Source organism: Trachymyrmex septentrionalis, unplaced genomic scaffold (assembly GCF_001594115.1).
Source record: "Trachymyrmex septentrionalis isolate Tsep2-gDNA-1 unplaced genomic scaffold, Tsep1.0 scaffold32, whole genome shotgun sequence".
Classification (NCBI taxonomy): Eukaryota; Metazoa; Arthropoda; class Insecta; order Hymenoptera; family Formicidae; genus Trachymyrmex; species Trachymyrmex septentrionalis.
This window is the reverse complement of record NW_017305485.1, coordinates 2,847,712-2,849,203: the sequence shown is the minus strand read 5'-3', so window position 1 is coordinate 2,849,203 and position 1,492 is coordinate 2,847,712. Positions and strand designations below refer to the sequence as shown.

The 1,492-nt window shown below is 40.5% G+C and overlaps 1 protein-coding gene across 2 annotated transcripts in view; it reads left to right on the top strand.

Annotated features, from left to right (window-relative positions):
* The window catches only part of LOC108749973 (putative mediator of RNA polymerase II transcription subunit 26), a 36,951-nt gene that overhangs the window by 5,019 nt on the left and 30,440 nt on the right, over positions 1 to 1,492 (top strand). For both annotated transcript variants that reach the window (XM_018489088.1, XM_018489087.1), the window contains one exon: positions 1,168 to 1,299. In XM_018489088.1, coding sequence (XP_018344590.1) covers positions 1,201 to 1,299 — 99 coding nt within the window. In that variant the 5' untranslated portion in view covers positions 1,168 to 1,200. The remainder of the gene's footprint in view (positions 1 to 1,167; positions 1,300 to 1,492) is intronic.

Sequence of the window (1,492 nt, the reverse complement as noted above, 5' to 3'; positions counted from 1 at the left end):
ATAAATATAATATAAAATTTGAAAAATATTTACACACACACACACACACACACATACACACACACACATACACACATTATATATTTACGTAACGGTATTAATGATAGTCATCTTGCGAGAGACATCATTGAATGTTTAGAGAGTCATTGCTATCGTATTTGCTTGTGGGTCAATACCCATCTACGTTCGATCCGTGCCGAATTTTCGACGAGAGCGACGCTCGAGAGAGAGAATCGGGTTTTTAAAATCCGTGTCCTATTTCCCGGTTTTAACACAATCACTGCCCTTATAACATAGATTTATGCCGTGAATTTATCGATAGTCGAATGATGCCATTAGGATTATTTTATTAAACGTTTCTCTTCCATTAAAGTAATTTATATATTTCTACACGTGACTTTCTTTTTAACTATTTTTACAAGATCCTTTATTGCCGCAAAAGAATTCCAAGCAAAAATCACGTTTTATACATATTTCTTGGAATGTTTCTTCCTTCGCGCTTCGCTGCTAATGTCTCTTCTTCAGAACATTCTGTATATCGCAACACCGGTGTATCTAATGGGGACGCGAGTTCGGTTCGTGACCTGCAAGATTGAGAACCGGTGCCGTAACGCGAAAGGTAATCATAGATGATGTACCTCGGCATACCTCGACCGGTGCCTCTGGTTAAATCGCGCATTTTCTCCTTTCGACAGAGAAATAGGCTTTATCGATCAGCGCGGAACTTTTCCCGGACTTACATGTTACTTCAGGTGGTGGTACTCTGTCTACTTCTTGATGCCCTGGCTGCATATATATTCTTCCGCTATTTATACTTTCTTTTCGCTTAATGATTTTCGCTTCTATCGAATGAAGATTCTCCATCGATCAGCTGCGAGCTGAAATGTTAATGAAAGCGAATGGGGAGGCAGGTGTGCAATCGGGATGAGAACTGTTATACTCATAAATTTAACTCTTTCCGCTATGTCGTCGTCGATAGTATGCGGACGTATAATAACGTGTGTTAAGGGAAAAACTCTTGTCTACTAATTTACACGGTATCTTGGTCTATCTTCAACTTTACGTGTTGCTCTCCTCTAAATGGCTTTAACAATTAGCGTAAGCGCACGAACGCGTATTTACAGACTACTCGTACTTTTATTAATGAATACTCTCTTATGTGAACAGCATTCGGTGTTGGGACAAGGTTGGCGGATCTATATGGGGCAATGCGTGTCTCGTAAGGCGGGCGCCGTCGTCGCAGCATCCGGTCATCACAATTCACCCTCGTACCGTATCATGGACAAGGCCCAGAAACAGGTGAGCTTCTCACCGTCTCAACATCTATGCGATGTCGTCGCTATACAGGGTGTTTCTTAAATAGCGGACGCTAATCATGTAGCGTTATTTCTAATTAAAAATTCGGTCGAAAAGTCCTTTACAATTTTGCAATTTTTGCAATAGTTGACGAAATATTAATTTCTAAATATTGCCGAATAAGCGCGTATCCGAA